The sequence below is a fragment of the Grampus griseus genome (genome assembly GCF_964374135.1).
Source record: "Grampus griseus genome assembly, chromosome: 1".
In the NCBI taxonomy this organism is placed as follows: Eukaryota; Metazoa; Chordata; class Mammalia; order Artiodactyla; family Delphinidae; genus Grampus; species Grampus griseus.
Genome location: NC_139017.1, coordinates 157,961,693 through 157,982,991, shown reverse-complemented (window position 1 = coordinate 157,982,991; position 21,299 = coordinate 157,961,693). Strand labels below are relative to the sequence as shown.

At 50.0% G+C, this 21,299-nt stretch overlaps 1 protein-coding gene across 1 annotated transcript; it reads left to right on the top strand.

The window, feature by feature from the left end:
* Positions 1–1,247: 1,247 nt before the first annotated feature.
* On the top strand, positions 1,248–20,512 carry LCK (LCK proto-oncogene, Src family tyrosine kinase). Its single transcript, XM_082671587.1, has 13 exons — positions 1,248–1,336; positions 12,267–12,376; positions 12,674–12,755; positions 12,945–13,035; positions 13,281–13,379; positions 13,531–13,634; positions 13,826–13,975; positions 14,241–14,393; positions 14,524–14,703; positions 16,892–16,968; positions 17,060–17,213; positions 17,295–17,426; positions 19,873–20,512. Exons 2-13 carry the CDS (start codon positions 12,272–12,274, stop codon positions 20,073–20,075), a joined length of 1,530 nt encoding a protein of 509 aa, XP_082527713.1. The 5' UTR covers positions 1,248–1,336; positions 12,267–12,271; the 3' UTR covers positions 20,076–20,512.
* Positions 20,513–21,299: the final 787 nt, after the last annotated feature.

Genomic DNA, 21,299 nt, shown 5'->3' with positions numbered 1-21,299 from the left:
TTTTTGTTTTTTGTATTTCTCGGCTTTTGTTTCTGTGTTACCCTCTTTGTCTGACTTTCCAGCTCAGGCTTCCTCTTCCCCCCACCCATTTCCTGTCTCCCCCTTCCCTCCGCAGCTGAGGTGCACACAGCCTTGCAAACCCCAACAATGCTCTGTGGGCTCCCCTCCCCCAGCCCGCTCCCCCAGGGCAGGCTTAGGCGGTGGCAACATATTTATGCTTTCCGCCGGGTGGGATCAAGGCCCAGCTCCTGGGCCTGAGAGAGGCCACCTAGAGTTCCTCATAACGCTGGTGACCTGGCCCTCAGCCTCTGACGGGTGTCACCCTCAGCCTGGCCCCTGAAGAAAGGGAGATTGTTGACCTGTTTGCTGCTGTGACAAGGTCCCCGCCTCCTGCCTATAACAGAAGGCACGGCCAGTCTGCTGCCTGCACCTGGGTGCCTGGGCAGGAGTGTCTGTTCTGTCTCCCACCTGTTGCAGGAGGTGGTGTCAGGCCCTGTGCCTCTGACAGGAGCTGTGGTCTCGCCTCTACCTGGTTAGAAGGGTTGCCCTACTCTCCAACTATAATTAGGGGGGGTTGTCCTGCCCTCTGCCCAAGACAGAGGCTGTTTCTCTGCCCCCTTTAAAGACAAGAGGTTGTTCTGCCCGCTTTCTTAAACAGCCTGTTGTCCAGTGTTCTGTCCGTAAGAGGGGTGTTAGCCTACCCTCTGCATATAATAAACTATTGTCCTGTGCCCTGAGATGGCATGGCTGTGTCTAGCAGCTGTGTGAGCCTGGTATCTATCTGACTGGAACACGGGTGTCTGCTCTCCAGTGATGTTACAGGGATGCTGTCCTCTCCTTTGACTCTGAAGTGATGTTAGTTTTGCCCTCCGACTGTAATGAAAGGGTCACCCAGCTCTCAGACTGTGACAGCAGTGCTACTGGCCCTTCACTGCAAGCTGAGTGGTGTCTGTTTGTCTCCCGCTCAGTGGGGTTTCAAGGCTCCCCTTGAATCTCTTGTCCAGGTGCACCCTGGGAAGGCGGGGGGAAGTTCTATCAAATATCCTCCCTCACCTCCAAGTGCCACCCTCAGGGTGAGTAGGGCCTGGACTGGAGACGTATAGGACCCCTGAGGGCTGAGAGGCGGGGGGCTATGGCAGCAGGAAGCTTGGGGTGCTGGAGGCCTGTGGTTGGGCTGCTGGGGCCCTCAGGAGGTGGCAGGAAGTCAGGGTGGGACGTGGGCGCGGGGAGACACGCAGTGGCTACGACGGAGAGGGGAGCTGAAGCTGTGTCTGGGCAGCCAGGCTAGGCCAGGAAGGCCATGTGAATGGGGCCAGAGGGCTCCTGGGCTGGGCAGGTAAGGAGTACTGGGAACAGCGGTCTAGGGGCTGCGGTGGGGGGCCTGATAGCAGAGGGCTGCAGCTGGGCCTGGGGCCAGGCTCCCCAGGTATGCAGCAGCCCTTCAGGCTGGGGGACAGAAAAACCTGGCTGGAGGTCAGGTGGAAGACAGGCAGAACAGCGGGATGACCTCTTTCCTGCGTAGCTGTTACCTCCCGCCTCTGTCACACTGCCGGCCATCAGGCCCCACCTCACTGGGAGCATTTTCCTTGGGGATGTGGCACATAGACCGTCAGGTACTACAAAGGCCTTCAGAAATCCCTAAATCCAGTCCCTCGTCCCATGATGGACGAGCCTCCTGAGGCCCAGACTGGGGCAAAGCACTCCTTCCCTGCCGTCCGTCAGCAAGGCAGAGGCAGAGAGGGTGATGATGGCCTAGGGTGTGACACACACCCCCTATGGAGCAAGGTGATGGGCAGGCTTGAGTCAGGGGTCCCAAGAATACTTCCGGTTGCTGGGGCTGACCCCAATGACAAGACTCTCCTGAGAGAGAGAGAGAGGAGCCACCCAGAGCATCCAGATGGACACGTGAGAAGTGATTTCAGCCTCAGTGACCAACAGTTTTTGAGAGAAGGAGGAGTCTTCCTTTGGGAACGGATGGGCATGAGAAGGGATACTTATCATCTGGCATGGGGCCTCCCGGGTGGAAGTATCTGACCGGACTCTGGGAAGTTGGGGGGTGAGAGAATGATGGGAGACGGGAAGAGGAAGGGCTATTTTTATCCCGGACAGGGGTGCAGTTGGCCCCGGGCAAGGACCGCGTGGACTTCCATCTGGAAAGTTGCCATTGTGTCCGCAGGAAGTCCTCCCCTCTTCCCTTTGCTCCCTCCCGCTCTAGCCCCCCTCCCACTGCTGCTGTCTGTGTAGGGCCAGTGGGTCCTGCTGATTCCTGCTTCAAACCCCAGGAAGGTGGTGGCAGCCCAGGGAAGCAGAGTCAGCTCCCTGCCCACCCCCTCACTTTCTAGCTCTCAGCCTGCTGTTTATGGGGCAAATCCCCACCTGAGCCACACTTTGCAGGTTTCCCCTGCCTCCCTCTCCGCCTTTGGAGTTTCCACTGAGTCAGCATGTCCCAGCCTTTCTTTTGTCCCCAGCTCCAAGGCCTGCAGCCTCTTGTGGGGCCTGAAAAACATGCTGGGTTTCCCTACCCTCATCCAGACTCTGGACCGGCATAAGCCGTCCCCTCTCCCACCCAGCCTGTGCTGATAGGTGACTCAGGGTCCCTCACCCTCGGGGCTCAGGGACAGAGATTCTTCTCTAAGGGAAAAAAGGCCAAGTGATGGAGCAAGAGAATAGGTGGAGGGTTCAGAGGACGGGAGAAGTCTTCCCTTAGGTGATCCGGGAGGCTTCCTGGAAGAGTCAAGGCAGTTCTGAGAAGGATAAAGGCCCATTCTGCAGAGTACTTAGGACATGAAGCCAAGGTCACTGTCCCTGGGTTGTTTCTTGGGTCCCAGGAGGGCAGAGGCCTCAGGGCAAGACCAAACACAAGAGAGCCAGTGGGTCTGGTGTAGCGTGAGGGACATGCATTTCAGAGCCAGGTGGACCCAGGCACAGTTCCAGTTCTGCCATTTCCTTGAACAAATGGCTTCATTTCTCCGAACTCCAGTTTACTTATTGGTAAAGAGGCAATAATAAATCCCTCCTTACAGAGTGCCTGTGGGGAATCAAAGAGAAAATAATGGCTGTGATGTGCCCTGGGTGGTTCCTGGCATGCAGTAGGTGCTTAACAGAGGTTAGGCACCCCCTTCTCCTGCAAATTGTGCACCAAAGGGTGGGGGGGATGTCTGCACCAGAATTACTCCTACTCAGCACCTTGGGCATGCCAGTGAGCCACCCATTCCCTCACACTTGTGGTGTGGCTTTGCAAATGAGCTTGTTTCCTGTGTGTACTAGTGGGTGTGAGAACTCTAGACTGGGCCACAGGGTCTGTTTTAGAGGAGGGTCCCACACACAGCTTCACACAGACACACACATGAACCCTCCCTCCCTAGCCAAAACACCATTCGTATCATCATTGGAAAATGTATGTGTGCACGTGTGTTCAGAGGCAGAGGCAGGGACCGCAGATACATCATACACTGGATCTTACAAATCCATCCACACACCCACAAGCTGATGGCTTCAAGGCCAAGCTCAACGTAGTGAAAGCGATGCTGAGGGGAGCTGAGTATGTGGGTGGAATAGGGGCAGGTGGGACAAAGATACCATCCAGGTGTTGGTTTGAAAGCACCTGGAGCTGCATTTCCAATGCTTTGTTCTAAAGAACGCTAGTCCCATGAGCCACCTGGAAAGAAAACGGTCTGGAGCCAAATCAACATGATCTAAGCTACAAAATGTCCCACATTAACTTCACCATCAGTATTAGCTTGTTGAAGCTCTGAAAGTCTCCCCAGAGAAGGTGGCTGTTCGATTTTGTCTAACCCAGTGTTTTTCAGACTTCTGTGGTCGCAGAACCTTTTTTCCTGTATCCCTTATTCCATGCCTACACCTCTTGAGACAAGGAGAGGAGTGGAAGGGCAAGTGTACAGTTGATTCTCCTCAAATGCTTGTGTCTCTTAGCAGAGTTTTTGTGTTCGTGGGGGCTTTGTTGTTTTTTGTTTTTCAACTACAAAATTAGCACATGGCAGTTTTTAAAAATTTAAACAGTACAGAGACATACAAAGACATATAAGAAATACAGCTCCCTCCAATCTCACTCCTGGGCTATGCTCACTGTGGGCAATTTGGTGCACGTCCTTCCAGATTTTCCTATGTGTGGCCGCTGGAAAGCATACTGGTTAAGAGCCTAATCTCTGGAGGCACAGGTAGACCGAGGTTCAGCTCGCCTCTCTACCACTTATTTGTTTGTTATGAGGCCTCAGACAAATACCTTTACCCCATTTGGGCCTCAATTTTTGCATCTGTAAAATGGGGGTAATAATAGCACTTACTTCATAGGATTATTATGAGAATTACATGAAGTCATGCAAATGAAGGCTTAGCACAGAGCCTGGCTTAAAAGAATCCCCTATATCTCCATATTTAAATGCAAACAGACTGAAACTCTACATTCTGTTCTGTAACTTGCTTGCCGTGTTGTATCTGGGACGTCTTTCCATGTCAACACATGGAGATCTACCTCATCTTTTCAGCGGTTTTAGCTAAATGTCGTTAACTTGGTTAATGGGTAATGGTGGTGATTTTGAGATGCTACTTCCTGGCAAATACTGCTGTTTTTTGTTGTCAGTTTGTCAGGGTCACAGACGTTACCGATCAGTGAGCTGAAGACAGGCCTTACTGCCTCCTGTGAAAATGGAGTGACCCGCCAGAGGGGCACCCACCTCTAACACAGCAGGCAGGGCCAAGTGGATGGGAGCCTCTCTGACTGCTCACCTCTGTGTCCCCAGCTCTAGATCAGAGCCTGGCACATAAGACATACCCATTAAATTTTTGTCGATAGGCTGGCCAAGTAGGAAGAAAGTTATGTTTCCTCTAACTTACCAACAGAGGCCTAAGTCCAGAGTTCTGTCTCACAGTGTGGCATTTCCCCAGATATGGCCTGTGCATCATTGATGCAGGTGAGTGATTTTAGGGGGGTAAGGAATGAATATTTACAAATGTGAATTTAGGTATTAAAGTATGTGTTTATTTTAATATATACAGATTTCTATTTATGGCTGGTGATACTGGTTTTCCATTGTTTTTTTTTTTAATTGAAGTATAGTTGATTTACAATGTTGTGTTCTGGTTTTCCATTTATGGTAGTGAAGTTTCCATTTGAGGTAAATATATTAAAGGTGAAAAAGTGGTTCGTGGAAGTGCCAAAAATCAGAAAGGAAAATGAAGGTATTTAAAGCTGGGGTAATGAAATACCCACGCAGGCCTCAAATAACTATTTTCATTTACTTAGTCCTTACTATGTACCAAGCACCATGTTAAGTACTTTATTATATGAGATCATCTACGTATCACATATTACGTTCACAACAGCCCTAGACGCAGGTCCCTTTTTTATTCCCATTTTGAAGATAAAGGAACTGAGGGAGGTTCAGAGAGGTGTAGTAACCTGCCCAGAGGCCCTCTGTCAGTGAGTGACTGGGAGGCCTTGGGAATGAACTTGGTTCACTATGATATGGATATGATGAGCTGAGCCTCCCTGACCTGCAGAATTCCAGAAACTTTAATAAAGTGGTGTGGATCGCCAAACTGTAAGTAAGGCTTCGTCCTGATAAAACCCCCATGATGCAAAATACAGACAGAGGTACATGAGGAACGGGGCTCAATAAAAGAAATTACTAGGTACATATAAGTTACTAGTTGGAGGGCCTCTACCAAAAATACCAGCTTTAGAATAATTGCTCTATAGCCCTTGTTTATGGCAATAACTAACCAGCAGAATCAGTTCTATGTTTAAACCACTCCCAGTTTATGAGAATAAATCCATCTTGTTTGCATAAGAGAAGGCTTATCTTTTTGTTCTCTTTTTTGTGAACTCTGTGAATTCACAGAGTTTATTCCAAAGTGGTATTGTATCAAAGAGGAACACACAAAAAAGGAGGGAATTCAGGAGACATCCTTGTTTTACCCACTAGAAATTAGTTACCATGGCCCTGATTCTCGAGTACCATGGTGAGGGTTCTGTGCAGGCATCCACAGCTAAGGCTATTCATTGAACATATGCAACTTTGCCAATAACCAAATCTTGGCCAAAGAAAAAGGCCAAGAAAATGTTTTAAATTATTCCTGACAGATTTTGCCACAGGGTGGCCCAGAGTGCAACAGTGATCTGCAGTTGAAGAGCCTGCCTGCCCTTGACATAAAGCGTTAGCCCAAGAAACCCAGGCAAAAAGCTGGCACACATTTTGGACAGAATGTTCAATAAATGAATCGGTTTACAGTTTAGGGGAGGAAAAGTGTTACATTTTTTTTTTAAGGGGACGAAACACATTCTAGGCCCAACCAGGCGAGAAAACGTCTATGGAGTTGATAAAAGTGAACAAGTTGGCAAGAATCAGGGGTTGATTCCTAAACAACCCTGGGATCCGAAACTCTAGTCCAGGAGCTTCACGCAGCCTGGGATTTTTGATCAATTCTACACAGAGTAAGAAGGGCCACTCTGTGTGTTGGGCTCTATACAAAGAGACAAGAGGGATGGTACCTGAAATCTAGCCCTCACTCCACTCTCCAAGTTTGAAACCCCAGGGAGGGGGGGCCCTTTATCACTGGAACAAGGTGCTCTGTGAACCATGGACAGATCTTGAGTTTGACTGAGAACATTTCAGACGCTAGTCAGACAAGGTCTAGAATCTACAAAATTCCTCCTATTGACCTTGAATTCCTGAGTTGGGAGAAGAGAATGTCCTGTTTCATTCACCACAGAATCTGCCTTTGTTACTGGTTCTGAGAGTCCTGGGGATTCTCTGGATCTGTTTCCTTTTTCTTTCTTCCTTCCTTCCTTCCCTCCCACCTTTCTTTCTTCCTTCCTTTCTTTCTTTCTTTCTTTCTTTCTTTCTTTCTTTCTTTCTTTCTTTCTTTCTTTCTTTCTTTCTTTCTTTCTTTCTTTTTCTTTCTTTCTTTCTTTCTTTCTTTCTTTCTTTCTTTCTTTCTTTCTTTCTTTCTTTCTTTCTTTCTCTTTCTTTCTTTCTTCCTTTCTTCCTTCCTTCCTTCCTTCCTTCCTTCCTTCCTTCCTTTCTATGAGAAATTTATATTAAGCTTTAATTTTTTTAAATTTATTTATTTTCTTTATCTTTTTGGCTGCATCGGGTCTTAGTTGCAGCATGTGGGATCTTTTGTTGCGGCACGCGGGCTTCTCCAGTTGTGGTGCGTGAGCTTCTCTCTAGTTGTGGTGTGCGGGTTTTCTCTCTCCAGTTGTGGCACGCAGGCTCCAGGGCGCGTGGGCTCTGTAGTCTGCAGCACGCGGGCTCTCTAGTTGAGGTGCACGAACATAGTAGTTGCGCCCACAGGCTTAGTTGCCCTGCAGAATGTGGGATCTTAGTTCCCAGACCAGGGATGCAACCCGCATCCCCTGCATTGGAAGGCGGATTCTTTACCACTGGACCACTAGGGAAGCCCATAAGCTTTAATTTTGATTTTCTTTTTGCCAACCTCCTTTATTAACCTGGTTGAATCAGACTAGGATGGGACCCACATTTTGTACAAATGAATACGTGCATATATGACCTCACAATTACATAGGGACATGCACAAACTATACATGCCCCCATTTTGTTGCACATCCATCTGCACACAGGGGCTCCTACATACCCACGGGTATGTACACATAAGCATGATGCTCAGTGATTCACATGCCTCAATATGTGCTGACTTGTATTCAACAAGCAGGTAAATGTACACTCAGAAACATGCATTCCAAATAGAGGGAGAATTGCCTTAGAGAGAAAGGCCTTTGTTAACAGCACAATGATCACATCCTGATGGAGAGTGGACCCCACTCTGTCAGACCTCCCTCCCTTCTCCATTGTCTGCATGACCTCTCAGGATTCCCTGCCCGCTTTAGTCTCCAGGGAGGGAAGAATAGAGCAGAGTACCTTGAAAAAGGAGGTGGGGCCTGATTGGAGTCCCGCCTCTGCCAAGAGCCCTCACGTGCTATTGGGAAAACCACTTACCTTCTCTGATCCGCCACCTTCTCCATCTTTAAAATGAGGCTGGTGACTTACATGAGTACTTCTCAACTCTTCCCTCCAAGGACTCCTTTGCCCTTCCCCTGTTGTACTTTTCCCCTCTTCCCCCATGGATCTCATGATTTTGAGGGTTTTGCTGACTGAATGACCTCATTTAGGTACTAATTTTCTTGTTTTCTAGTTCAAATTTTCATCAGAGACTTAAGTATTCATTGAAGAAACGATAATGCAATTTGTCGTACTGAGAAACAAATCATAGTACCATTTCCTTTCAGATTTTTGAAATATTGAAATAACCTTCAACATTATCCTTGGGCTTCACAGGAGCATGTAGCTCCCAGTGGCTGAGAGCCACTCACCAAAGTAACCTTGCCAGGTCTTGGGGTCTTCTGATTGCTGCCAGGCCCTATATTCCGAAATTCACACTTTTGTATACGGCAGGGCCTGCTACCTGCAGCTGGAGGGCTCCAGGTGCACTGAATAAGCCACAGAGGAAACACTAGGGGTCAGATACCCAGCAGAGTTACTGAGTACCTTTTGGCTTAATTTAACACAGCTTAACTTTTTCTCGCTCCTGGCCTCAGTCCTTTCATTTATTTATTTATTTAATTGATGTAGAGTTGATTTACAATATTTTGTTAGTTTCAGGTGTATAGCAAAGTGACTCAGTTATGCCTATATACATTTTTTTCTGATTCTTTTCCATTATAGGTTATTATAAGATACTGAACATAGTTCCCTGTGCCATACAGTAAATCCTTGTTGTTTCTGTGCTATACAGTAAATCCTCATTGTTTATCTATTTTATATATAGTGGTGTGTATCTGTTAATCCCATACTCTTAATTTATCCCCCACCCCCTTCCCCTTGGGTAGCCATAAGTTTGTTTTCTATGTCTGTGAGTCTGTTTCTGTTTTGTAAATAAGTTCATTTGTATTATTTTTTTAGATTCCACATATAAGTGATATCATATAATATTTGTCCTTCTGTGCCTGGCTTACTTCACTCAGTATGATAATCTTAGGTCCATCTATGTTGCTGCAAATGGCAATATTTCATTCTTTTATATCTGTCCCCAGTCCTTTATGGCAGGCCGAGATTTATCCAGGATATAGGTCCTGCCTGCATGCTCTCCTGGACCCTGGCCCAAGGCCTTGTGGTTCCTTTTCCCTCCCCACGTGACCCCAGCCTGGACAGGTACAGTTTCCAGCCCTACGAGCTTCAGCCTTCAGAAAGTTCCTTCTGCCCCGTCTACCAGCCTCCCCTCACTGCTGCACCCCAGTTCATCACATTTTCTCAACCCCAAACTCTTCTCATCTTTCTCTTACCCTTTTTCAAAGCCTCTGAGAATGTCAAGCTTGGAAGGGACCTTACTGATCTAAGTTGACACCTCATCTGATGTTGGTGTTCTCTGTGTAATATAACCAACCTGTGGTTTTCCAAGGCCTATTTGAATATCACAAACAATGGGTTGCTCAGGACCTTACTAGACAGCTCGGCTCATCTTAGGCTGGTTCCAGGTTGTCATCAGTACTTTTCTGGAGGCTTTTGCTGCTGATCAGTTCTTAGCCATAATAAAATTAGCAATCAAAAAAATTAAAAAGCCATTTGCAGCCACAGAGCCGAGCAAGATTTCTCAAATGTCTCCCCAGGACTCCTACAGTAGCGGAAAGAGTATATGCGTGTACACCTTTCCTTGAAAGTCTCTTGATTTGGCTTAAAATTCCATGTACATTTTGTATTTTCCTCTATTTGTAATAGATCTATGTCTGTTTAACTACGTGAACAAGGTTTAACTATGTGTTTGACACTCATGCTTTGGGAGGTACACACCCGTGACTTCCGGTACCCATGAAAGGTTATAAGTATCTCAGTTTAAAAAACATAAGCTTATCAACTATACTCCAATATAAAATAAAGATTAAATTAAAAAAAAAAAAAAGAGGGCTTGCCTGGTGTCGCAGTGGTTGAGAGTCCACCTGCCGATGCAGGGGACACAGGTTCCTGCCCTGGTCTGGGAATATCCCACATGCAGCGGAGCGGCTGGGCCCATGAGCCATGGCCGCTGAGCCTGTGCATCTGGAGCCTGTGCTCCACAACGGGAGAGGCCACAACAGTGAGAGGCCCATGTACCGCAAAAAAAAAAAAAAAAAAGAAACATGAGCTTAAAGCCAAGAGGATTATTTATCAGTCCCATTCTCCCACCCTCCAAAGCAGGGGTTGGTAGGGCAGAATGGGCACTGGTATAAGTCTTTCTCAGCTCTAAATCAAGCCAACATTCATCTAAGCTTATGAGAAAGGGATGACGATCCCCAGTTGACAGAAAAGGCAAAGTGAGGCTGGGGAAGAATGATTTCAGCAAAGAGACACAGTAAGTTATCAGAACCAGAATTTGAACATAACTCCAGGGCCTATCCTTGAATCTTTTTTTCTTTCTTTAATTAAGATATAATTGACATAGGTCCTTAAGTCTTTTTTTTTTTAATTAATTAATTTATTTTTGGCTGCGTTGGGTCCTCATTGCTGCGTGCGGGCTTTCTTCAGTTGTGGCGAGCAGGGGCTACTCTTCGTTGTGGTGCGCAGGCTTCTCATGGCGGTGGCTTCTCTTGTTGCGGAGCACAGGCTCTAGGCACGCGGGCTTCAGTAGTTGTGGCTCACGGGCTCTAAAGTACAGGCTCAGTAGTTGTGGCACATGGGGCTCAGTTGCTCCACGGCATGTGGGATCTTCACGGACCAGGGCTCAAACTCTTGTCCCCTGCATTGGCAGGTGGATTCTTAACCACTGAGCAACCAGGTAAGCCCCAGATCTTAAGTCTTGCTAACCAAGAAACCACCACTGGTCCCCACTTCTACTTGGTCCCAGCATGTATTAGCAACTCTAGCTTTATTCTGCCCCAAACAGTTGTGTGAGTTGAAGCAGGCCTGTCTGGTCCTCTGTTTGCTCATCTAAAATCAGAGGTTAGACCTGGTGGTTTCTAAGGCCTCTGTAAATGGGAGAATCTGTGCATCGACCCTCCACATACCAGTCAACATTTATTAACAAGAATAGTTCCGGGTGCTGGGACATTCAGGCAAATAAAACACAGCTTCTGCTCTTGATAGACCCCCCATCTCATCAAGGGGGGAGGAGAGGCAGGGGGACTGACACATAAATTAGCGTAATCATGGCACTCAGTGCCTAAGTTGATGATTGTGGTCTAAGTGGAATACTGTAGGAGCAAAGAGCTTTGGGCATTGGGAAGGCTTCACAGAGAAGGTGATATCTGAGTTGAGGCTTGAAGGTTGAGTTAGAGTTCAACAGATGGGCAAAAGCATTCCAAGGCAGGCGAACCACATAAACAAAGGCACGTTGTAAGAAAAGAGCGAGAAGTTTTTGGGAAGACTAGCTCAGAGCACAGGCTGTGTGAGTGTGTGTGTGTGTGTGTGTGTGTGTGTGTGTGTGTGTGTGTGTGTGTAGCAGAATAGACTGAGGAGGTGGATTTGATTCTGATATTAAAGGTTCTTGAATGCACAGTAAATTCAATTAAACTTTACCTGAGAACTGCTGTTTCCAAGCAGTCCTGAGGAGCAGCCCTGGGGGAGGAGGTGCTGCAGGGATTCCCAGGAGCTTCAGAGTGAGGTCCCGCCACATTCTGCTTCAGGCAGAACAGCTCCACTTTGACCTGCTTGATCTATGAGGTTCGGCTTGATTTCATCTGACAAAAAGTTTCCACTGCTAAAGCAAGCAAACGAGTAAAAGGTATGGCCAAGAGGGCCACTGGAGTGTTTTCTGCTGGGGAGAAGCAGAAAGAAGCCTCTGAAGGAGACTTCGTGTGCGGGGACGTTTGGGGGAGCAGAAGCCTGATGGCTGACATTCGGGAGAAAGGGTCTCATATTCAGCTTCCTCGTCTGGAAAGGGGAATTGTAATTAGGAGGCGGGGCGCACACACCCCTCTGGTAGGGGAGGATCAAAACTTAGGTCTTCCCTAGGGCTTGGGGAAGTGTATGTGATCTCTAGTAGGAAGTCCCCCAACTTGGGGGATGGGCAGAGAGAGCGGGAGTGGGGAGAGGCAGGAAGTGGGCAACTAGACTAACAAAGGTGCCTGTGGCGGTTTGCCCAGCCCAGGTGGGAGCTAGGACCCCATTTCAGCTTTTCTGTGGCTTATGAATGGGGGCTGGGGAGCTGCCGATCTCGGGTCCTTCTGGAAGTTCCCAGGGCTAGGTCTTAGCATGTCGGATGTTGCAGGGGTAGATCTTGGGGGAGCCCTTTCAGCGCCCTCTCCATTCCCCCAGGGACCATGGGCTGTAGCTGCAGCTCAAACCCTGAAGATGACTGGATGGAAAACATCGATGTGTGTGAGAACTGCCATTACCCCATAGTTCCACTGGAGGGCAAGGCCATGGTAAGAGGCAAGACAGGGGGCTTGGTGTGGGAGTCGGGTGGGTGTACGACCCGGAGGAGAGAAACGGACCACCACTATAGGTCCTTGAGATAACAGCGCGCCCTCTCCCCTGCAACAGAAAGGAAAAGAACCCCGGAGAGGGAAAGGGCATTCTCATAAGGTCATGCAGCAAGTGGTCGGCAAATTCAGTGATAAGACCCAGCCAAGCTGAAGTGAAGGAGAGCAGGGCAGTGGGGAGGCAAGCCAGGGTCTGACCCAGCCCCAGCTTTCTGACTCCACTTATACCCCACCCCACAGCTGTCCATCTGGAATGGCTCTGAAGTGCGGGATCCACTGGTCACCTACGAGGGCTCCAACCCCCCAGCTTCTCCACTGCAAGGTGACTTCAACCAGCAGGGCCTGGAAGAGAAGTCCTGTGGATCCTTGGCTGTCAGCCTCCATCTCCTCACCTACTCACCCCCTGTCCTTCCTCCTCCCCCCTCTGTCTTGTCAGCTACCATGTAACTCCTGAAGTCGCTCTCCCAGCCTATTCCAGACAGGTTCTCCCTGACTCCCCCTGTCTTTACAGACAACCTGGTTATCGCCCTGCACAGCTATGAGCCTTCCCACGATGGAGATCTGGGCTTCGAGAAGGGTGAACAGCTACGTATCCTGGAGCAGTGAGTGTCCCCTTCACGCCATCCATCCTTGCCCTGCGGTAGAGTGTGAGGGAGTGGGGACCTCCGGTACTGCAGCCCCCCTGCGGCCCCTGATCTGGCTTGCAGTGGGTGCCTTAAGACAAAATGGGAGGCTTCGGAGTGTTGAGCTGAAGGGTGGGGTGGCATGACCTAACTGGGGGCTCCGAGGGGGGGTTCCAGCCAAGTGCAAGGCTGAGCAGACCGTGCTAACCGCTGCTGTCGCTCAGGAACGGCGAGTGGTGGAAGGCGCAGTCCGTGACCACGGGCCAGGAAGGTTACATCCCCTTCAACTTTGTGGCCAGAGCGAACAGCCTGGAGCCCGAACCGTGAGTGGGGACTCGTCGTGCGGGATGGCTGGGTGTAGATCCAGGGACCTCGGAGCAAAGGAGAGATGCTTGGGGTGGTGTGAATGCTGGAGGGTGATGGAGGAAGAACGGACCAACAGACGAAAGAAGCCCTCGCTTCTGCCTTGCTCAGCTGGTTCTTCAAGACCCTGACCCGCAAGGACGCGGAGAGGCAGCTCCTGGCGCCCGGGAACACGCACGGGTCCTTCCTGATACGAGAGAGTGAAAGCACCACGGGTGAGCGGCTGGGCTGGCCGGGGGGCGGGGGGCGGGGCCGCGGGCTGGGGCAGCGAGCGGAGGTCCTGGCGCGAGGAGCCCGCGGGGTTGGTGTGGGATGGGTGTGTGTGTGTGGCGCGTCGGCGGAGGTGCGATTCGCTGGAGGCCACCGCCCCCCTCTTTTGCGCTCCTTCATCCTTTCTTTTTTTCAGGATCGTTTTCACTGTCCGTCCGGGACTTCGACCAGACCCAGGGAGAAGTGGTGAAACATTACAAGATCCGTAACCTGGACAAAGGCGGCTTCTACATCTCCCCCCGCATCACTTTTCCTGGCTTGCATGAGCTGGTCCGCCATTACATGAGTGAGCACGGCAGGGTTAGGGTTAGCACCTGTGCCCTGTCAGCCTGCCTCCCCCAGGGCCTCTCGGGGTACCCTCCATCCATCTCTCAGTATGCTCCTTCATTCCCCCCTCAGTGGGTGAGGTGCGGTACCTTGGAGCCCCAGGGATCAGGTGACAGCTCCACACACCTCCCCTGCCAGTCCATTTCCCCAGGTGGGGACTGGGTGGGCCCCAACCCCCAGTCCCGCCTTATTCACAGCCTTACCCTCCTCCCTTATCCTCACAGATTCTTCGGACGGGCTGTGCACGAGGTTGAGCCGCCCCTGCCAGACCCAGAAGCCCCAGAAGCCCTGGTGGGAGGATGAGTGGGAGGTTCCCAGGGAGACGCTGAAGCTTGTGGAGCGGCTGGGGGCTGGCCAGTTCGGAGAGGTGTGGATGGGTGAGTGAGGCCCTCCAGGACTGCGGGGAGGGGAGGCATCTAAGGTCGTGAGAGTGCCCTGTTTCGGGGCAGCTGCCTGGCTCTGGGGGCATGGGCTCCGAGTGATTCCCCCAACCCCTCCCTGCCCCAGGGTACTACAACGGGCACACGAAGGTGGCAGTGAAGAGCCTGAAGCAGGGCAGCATGTCCCCCGATGCCTTCCTGGCCGAGGCCAACCTCATGAAGCAGCTGCAACACCAGCGCCTGGTCAGGCTCTACGCGGTGGTCACCCAGGAGCCCATCTATATCATCACGGAATACATGGAGAATGGTGAGCGCCGCCTCCGTGCGCGGCCGCTGGGGGGCACTGCCGTCTCCTCTGCCCCTGCTGGAGGGCGGAGGAGATAGGCCTGGCTCAGCGCTGAGGTGTTTTAGAGGAATTTTCCTGAGCCCCCAAAGACTCACTTCCAGGAGCGACTATAGGGCGTGTGGAGAAGAGGATGTGTTGTTCGAGCCCCGTCTGGGAGCCCAGCTTGAGGTGGCAGGCTCTGAAAGAGCATTCACCCCCCCCATGCCCCCCTTCTTCTCTGACCTGCAGTCAGTCCTGTTTGCCTTCTTCAAACCCCACCTTGATCTAAGGATGCTTGATCTCAGGAGATGAGTAGGTCCCTAGCCCCACCTCTCTCCCTTCTGCCCCTGAGCCTTGCGAGTGCGCCAAAGCCCTCTTTTTCAGTTCTGGGTGAGCCCCTCCCCCTCCCTCAGTCCACTGTCGGACAGATTGAGAGCCCCAGGAAGGTAAATAGGAACTTCTAGGCCCAGCTTTGGACCAAGTCCCTGTGCCACCTCTGATGCTCAGTTCCCCCAAGAATAACAGCAGAAATCTAAACAGGCTTATCCAGAAATAAGTGTAGTCATTAAGGGCTCTAGAGTCTGACTGCCTGGGTTAGAATCCTGGCTTCAGGACTGTGTGGCCTTGGGCTTGGTCACTTCGCTTCCCTCTGCCATGGTTTCCTCATCTGTAAAATGGTGATAATAATGCAATAGCAACTTTCTTACAGGGTCTTTTTGTTTTTTAATTTATTTTTGGCTGTGTTGGGTCGTTGTTGCTGCTCGCAGGCTTTCGCTAGTTGAGGCGAGCGGGGGCTACTCTTCATTGTGGCGCGTGGGCTTCTCATTGCAGGGGCTTCTCTTGTTGCGGAGCACGGGCTCTAGGCACGCGGACTTCAGTAGCTGTGGCACACGGCCTTAGCTGCTTCGTGGCATGTGGGATCTTCCCAGACCAGGGCTCGAATCCGTGTCCCCTGCATTGGCAGGCGGATTCTTAACCACAGGGAAGTCCCCTTATAGGGTTTTTGTGAGGATGAAAGTTAATGCATATAGAGCAGTTAGAACAGGGCCTACCATATAGTAACAGCTTAGTAAGTTTGTTGTTATCTGGCTCTGATTCTTTGGGAGTATAAGATCTGTCCCTCTTTCAGGAAGGGAAAAAAGCTGTTAATTGGCTAATGGATTCTGGAAATGGCAAATAGCAGACGACCTTCAATTGGTAGTTGCTTGGAGTTCTGTGTTGAGAAGGATTCTGAGGTTCATTGGAAGTGAGTACCGGGATTGGTTAGCAACATCTGCCATGGATACAATGAAGGAATGGCAGTTTATGTCCACATATTTGCTGCCTCTGGGTGAGGTCTTTGCCTTCAGTGACTAATTCAGCACTCATAGTGGAGACACTCAAGTTGTTGTCATCTTCACATAGGGTTTTAGTCTCTTGAGAAGGGCCAGCGGTCACTAGCTCTGTTCCAGCCACTCCCATCCCTGGTCTTCTCCTAGTTACCCTCTGCTACCCTCTGAGGTCTCTCAGTCCTCCAGGACACCTCTTTCCAGATTCCATTTACTACATTCAGCATACATTTATTGCTGCTTACTGTGGGCTGGGAACATTGATTGATTGCTGCTATCAGTTATGCACATTAGGAAAACCAGAGTTTGTGCCATAGGAAAGTTCCAGTATACCATGGAGAAGGAAGATGATGATGTAATTTATTATACTTGGTAGATCTAGAGAGGCTTTCTAGAGGAATAGTCTAGCTGGGCCATGAACAAAAAGAATTTTTAGCATGAGACATGGGACAAAGAGACTTTGGGGTGAGAACCCAGGGGTCTATGTGGAAAATCACACAATTGTCTAGGGTGGGTGGAGTAAAAGAGGCAGGAGTGGAAGGAAGAGAAGAAACTACAGATGTGGACCATGCAGGGCTTTGGATGACTCGCTGAAGAGTTTGGGCTCCACCCCATTGGTGACAAGAAGCTTGCAGACCCCTCCAAGTAGCCCCCTAGTCCCCGGGAAAAGGGCATCACACATCCCGGGCATCCTCACTCTGAACACACACTCCTCCTTTTTCAGCTTTTACTCTTCCTTTCCACACATCAGACACTGCTTCTAGACTCCCAGTTAGGGGAGAAGGGTCTGAGGGCTTTCCCCTGGGGCAACTTGGGTCAGCAGCTCTTGCTTCTGCCCACAGGGAGCCTGGTGGATTTTCTCAAGACCTCCACAGGCATCAAGCTGACCATTAACAAACTCTTGGACATGGCGGCGCAAGTAAGGAGACTGGGGAGGGGATGGGCATAGGCACAGGGCAGTGGGAGAAGGATGTCGGGCCCAGGACCGCTGACCTGTACCTGGCCTGCAGATTGCAGAGGGCATGGCATTCATTGAAGAGCGGAATTATATCCACCGTGACTTGAGGGCCGCCAACATCCTGGTGTCTGATACGCTGAGCTGCAAGATCGCAGACTTTGGCCTAGCACGCCTCATCGAGGACAATGAGTACACAGCCAGGGAGGGTAGGTACGGGACATGAGGGAAGTCTGTGGCCTGCAGGGTCTGGCCAAGCAGACCCAGGTGACCGCACTTCCTCCCTCCAGGGGCCAAGTTTCCCATTAAGTGGACAGCACCAGAAGCCATTAACTATGGGACATTCACCATCAAGTCGGACGTGTGGTCTTTCGGGATCCTGCTGACGGAGATTGTCACTCATGGCCGCATCCCTTACCCAGGTCAGGGTCAAGGGCAGGAGCTGAAAGGGTGATGGGGAAGGGCGGCAAATTCATGTCTTTCCACTTACTTCTTCCCAGGCTAAGAATCTGAAACTCTCTAGCTGCTTCTCCTCCATCGTCTCAGGGGTGGCACTCCTACATCCCCAATTAGGTGCACATCTCCCAGGCCTGGCTTCCATCTCTGTCTCTGGATGTCTCTTCCCTCAACAATCCCAGCCCTTTTCTTTAGTTCTAACACTGGCAGCCTAATATGTAGAAGAGGATCTGGCCTGCGAGGTAAGAGGCCTGCTTCTTATTACCAGGTCTGCCACTGATGCTTTCTGTTTGGCTTTGATCAGATCATTCCTTTTTTCTCCAGTTGTAAAACGTGAGGTTAGAACAGTACCTGACCCATACGAAGCACTCAGGAGTGTTAGGTTTTATTATTAATCACTATGGGCAAGTGACTTGGGCAGGTGACTTTACCTCTCTGAGCCTCAGTTTCATGATATGAGAAACAAGATTATTTGTGAAAGAGCTTGACTCGTAGTAGGTGTTCACTAAACACTGACTTCCCGTCCCTCTGAAGCCTTCCATGTAGAGTGAGAGAGACGTGTAAACAGCTAACTCCCACTCTCTCCCACTCCTCCCTCCATCTCCTGGACAGTCCTTTACCCCTGAATTCAGCCAAGACAGGAATGAAATTTTTTTTGGAAGGAACTTGCTAGGAAACTCTGGGGAAAGGAAATAGGATACAAAGACAGGGTAAGGAGGTCATGGAGCACAGTGGCCAGACTTGCAGAAGCTTCCTACATCCCCATCAGTGTGCACAGTACTTTGCTCCTGGGAAGGTAAAGACACCTTAGAATCAGGTGAGGGTATGCAGGCCTCTCCTGCCCTGGACTTGCCCCATCACAGAGTCCAGCGGCAGCGCCGGGGCTAGAAACACACTCGTTGTCCTGCCAAGAGTTCACAGTGCTCCCTTAGAGAATTTTTCTATTAGAAGAATAAAGGCAGTGAAAGCATGATGATAAATGGCAACTGACACGTGGCTTTAGGGTCAGGGAAATTATGGGGAGTAATGGGGACCTGGGTGAACTTACATCTGCTCTAGCAGATGGCTCCTATTAAGACATGGTGGCCCAAAAAACAGATCTTTGTTTTTTCAAGAGAAGCCAAAACTTGGAGTTTTAGGAAAATTTTCCCATTTCCAAATATTGGTGATGATTCACATTGTTTAAAAATGCCAAAAGGGGAGACATCCCCGGTGGTCCAGCAGTTAAGATTCCATGCTCCCAATGCAGGGGGCACGGGTTCGATCCCTGGTTGGGGAACTAAGATCCCACATGTCAAAAAAAGAAAAAAAATATATATATACACACACACACACAATAACAACAACAACAAAAAAACACTATAAGGGGCCAAGCCAAAGTAGGGCTGTGGGCTGTATTTAGGCTGGGTGTAGCCAATAGGTTTGTATCCTTGTTCCCTGGCCTATGTCCTTCAGTGTCCTGATTTTGAAATCTGAGTGACACATAGCTAGAGGCCCCCCAGGGGAAAGGCCTGGGGAAGAGAGGTCTCTATTGACTAGGGTCCAGTCTGAAGCTTTGTAGGAGTAAAACTTCTGTTTTGCTAGGACCCTCTAGGGGTTAGGCTCTGGGGACTGCCTGTCACAGTCTCTTCTCAGAGAATGAAGCAGAAACCAGAGGCCATACAGGTAATTTAGAAACAGGGAGCTATATTTCTGCTGTGACCATGCAGTTCTCCAGAGCAGCTCCTCTTGGGGGTCTACATGCAAAGAGCCTACTCTGGGGGCCAGGATCAGCACCAAGGGAAGGAAGTGGCCCAAAGATGATTTCATCTGGATCATGGAGGGGCCTAGTGAATCTTCTCTGCCCCATGCAGGGTCTGCCTTGCTGGGGTCCAGGGTCCATCTGGATTCCTGATGCAGCATCTCATGTGCCTGTTCTAAAAGCTGGAGAAGCCCCCCCATTGTCCTGGCTGTGGGCCCCCATCCTGCCCTGGGCCCTGACCACTCCATCCTTCCCTACCAAATAATCATCATTACAGGTACTCTTTATGCTGCATCTCCTCTTCCAGGCAGCATTCTCAATGCTATATATACACTTTCTCTTTCAATCCTGATAACACCTCTATGAGGTAGGAGCTACTGTTATCCCATTTTCCAGATGAGGAAACTGAGGCTTAGAGAGGTGCCGTGGCTCACCCAAAGTCTCACAGCCACATGTGTGCATTATTGAGTGTTTAAGCCATAGCAGACACTACAAGTGGCACGACTGACATTTAGCAATTACCGCAAGTATAGCTTTACCATTGATGAAGACCAAGATCCCTTTGGATTGGTGCTCACACTATACAAGTTGTCAAATATCTTGACCATCACCCCTGCCTGTGGGCTTCCAAAGCCTGGAGACTTGATGTCAGTTCTCCCATCAACCTCTAGGGATGACCAATCCTGAGGTGATTCAGAACCTGGAGCAAGGCTACCGCATGGTACGACCTGACAACTGTCCAGATGAGTTGTACCAACTGATGATGCTGTGCTGGAAGGAGCTCCCGGAGGACCGGCCCACCTTTGACTACCTGCGCAGCGTGCTGGAGGACTTCTTCACAGCCACAGAGGGCCAGTACCAGCCGCAGCCCTGAGGAGCCTAGCTGGCTGGGGCTTGGAGCCCTCCCCCTACCTAGCCAACCCGGCTTGGGGAGATGCAGTTCCTGTGTTACACCCATGTGGCCTATGCACATATGGACTCTGCATGTGAATCCCGCCCACATGCGACACATACACTTCTCGTGTCCTGTACCCGGGTTCTGTAGTTGGGTGGGCTCTGCACATGTGTCTTGTACATGTGTGGCTTGTGCATATATGTCTTGGACACTCGTCCAAGTTGTCCCTTTCTGGGCCCGGCCACTTCTGAGACCACCAAAGAAAGGAGAGAGGCCTGTGATTGACACCAGCTTCTCCCCACCCCCTTTTCTTTTCCCCTGGTCATCAAGAAGCTCCTTGAGGGCCGGGACCTTATCTAATACCTCTGTGCGCTCCTCTTTGGTGCCTGGCACCCATAAGGAGCTCAATAAATGTCTCTCGGTGAAGATTGCACATCTTTCTGCTCCCCACTCCAATCTCCTTTTCCTTGGGAGTGGGGAGTGAGCGTTCAGAAGATGGAAACTGGGGCACCCTGAATTGGGGTGAAAGATGGGGTGAAGGGATGTCTGAACTTTTTCCAGCCCTGCTGATGTTGGGGGCCAAGAGGAGGTCCCTATACTTTGCTGTATGGGTTCTTTGAACCCCTTCAAACCCCCACCCCAAAGGATTATGGGCAACCCCTACCCAGAACCTCCTAGAGAGTAGCTGTGTCCCAAGACACTCCCCCCTCCCATTATATAAATGCAACAGCATTTTTGAGAGCTACTGATTCAAGGACTATATTTGACCTTAGATATGTTCTGATTCACCTTCAAGGTGTTTTTAAACATTGAGTTTATTCACTCACCTAACAAATATTTATTGAACATCTACTGTGTGCTAGGCATGATTCTGGGTTCATAGGATATGCAGTAGATAAAATCTCTGGAGCTTATACTCTGTAAAGGAAGATAGACAATAAGCATCACAAAGAAGTAAATGGTATGGTATGCTACAAGGTGATAGTGCTAAGGGGAGAAAAACAAGGTAAGGGGAATTAGGAATGTCATGTTTGAGGGAGGTTTGTAGTTTTAAAGAGGGTGGTCTGGGAAGGTCTCATTGAGAAGGTGAATTTTTTTTTTTTTTTGCGGGTACGTGGGCCTCTCACTGTTGTGGCCTCTCCCGTTGCGGAGCACAGGCTCCAGACACGCAGGCTCAGCGGCCATGGCTCACGGGCCCAGCCG